General features: G+C 43.5%; 1 protein-coding gene across 1 annotated transcript in view; it reads right to left on the bottom strand.

The window, feature by feature from the left end:
- Positions 1 to 1,403, bottom strand: part of Ddx60 (DExD/H-box helicase 60) — a 134,808-nt gene that overhangs the window by 72,888 nt on the left and 60,517 nt on the right. The window contains exon 15 of the mRNA XM_012516703.2: positions 1,078 to 1,244. Within this exon, the coding sequence (XP_012372157.2) occupies positions 1,078 to 1,244 (167 nt within the window). The remainder of the gene's footprint in view (positions 1 to 1,077; positions 1,245 to 1,403) is intronic.

Below are 1,403 nucleotides of genomic sequence, written 5' to 3'. Positions count from 1 at the left end.
CTTCCATATGTTTCTGCATTTGATTCTTTAGTGCAAATGTTATTAATTCAGGGATTTCTTTTTTCATTTCCAATCTGATGTCTTCTATATCTTTCTGCAGCTGCTTCTTTATTTCAGAAGCCATTGATTCACTGCTTTCAGCTGTGTGATTTCCAATGTGTTCTGTGTTAGTGACCTCTGCACTTGTTATGGGTGGGCTTGGGTTCTGAGGTTGCATTTTGTTCCTTCTCGTCATTTTGTGGAACACTGTCTTCTGACCTTTGTTGTAGATCTTTGCTGTAGTTATAACCTTCGCACATACTGAAGTTCAGGTGCAGCTCTACAAAGTTTGGACTTATCCAGCTGCATCTGGCTTGCATCTGGCTGCTGTGCTCAGCTCCTTCCTGCTGCTGCCCTTGAGGGTGAACCTGTTGTGCCCCTATGGCGAGATGTTCTGCTCCTGGACTAGCTGGTTGGATCTATCCTCTCCACTCTCTGCAGGGATTGCAGCTGCAGGATTACACCCCAGGCGTGTATGCCAGGCCTGAGCTGTGCCTGGAGAGGGCAAGGTGAAGTAGGGGGAAGAGGAAGCTCTCCCACACACTCACTGGGTCTGGGATAGGACTGCGTCTGAGGGTTTCCGGAACTCGGCACTAATTCCTACTCTGCGGGCGGGGTGCGGGAGGTACTGCGGAGTGGTGGGGGGCGGCCCAAGGGGGTGGGAGAGTGTCTGGCGCTAGCTGCGCCTGGGCTAGGACTGGTCCCGCTGGCACAGGGTAGCAGGAAGCTCTCCACACACTCACCGGACCTGGGCTAGGACTGGGTCTCCAGATAGTTTTTTAAAATGAAATAATCACACTATAGTTTTGAGATGTTTTGCTACAACTAATTATAGGATTAGTCCTAAGGACCACACAATTATCTGAAATTTATTCTGTTTGCCTAGAACAGCATTTATACAAGATTTCTAAATCTATATTACTTCAACAGTGGGCATTTGGATAACTAACAATGACAATATTTTAAGTAAAAAATTTAAAGGATATTTCTGCATTTTTAAGAAATGCATGTATACCTAATATGCTATTCAAGTATTACCTGATCTGTATTTAAAGAACTTGCCAATTTATCAAATCCCAAATACTGAAGGCATCTGCTTATGAGCTGCCGATCTGCATCTTGCAATACTTCTGAGTATTTATCCATCAAGGAGTGAATCCTTTTCATCATCTGGACAGCTATATTTAAATCCTTTGTGGTTTTACCTTTGTAAAAAATAAACAGTAAAATGATTATAAAAAATCATTGAACAGTAGAATTTTAATATTCAAGATTAATCTCCTGAGTCACATGGGGAGAAGATACTCTCTCAGGCTTTCACAGAGAGCACATTGGCCAAGCATTAGCCGTGACTCATCCACATG

Source organism: Octodon degus, unplaced genomic scaffold (assembly GCF_000260255.1).
Source record: "Octodon degus isolate 3935 unplaced genomic scaffold, OctDeg1.0 scaffold00121, whole genome shotgun sequence".
NCBI lineage: Eukaryota > Metazoa > Chordata > Mammalia > Rodentia > Octodontidae > Octodon > Octodon degus.
Note: the sequence above shows the minus strand (reverse complement) of the source record. Positions and strands in the feature narration are given on the sequence as shown.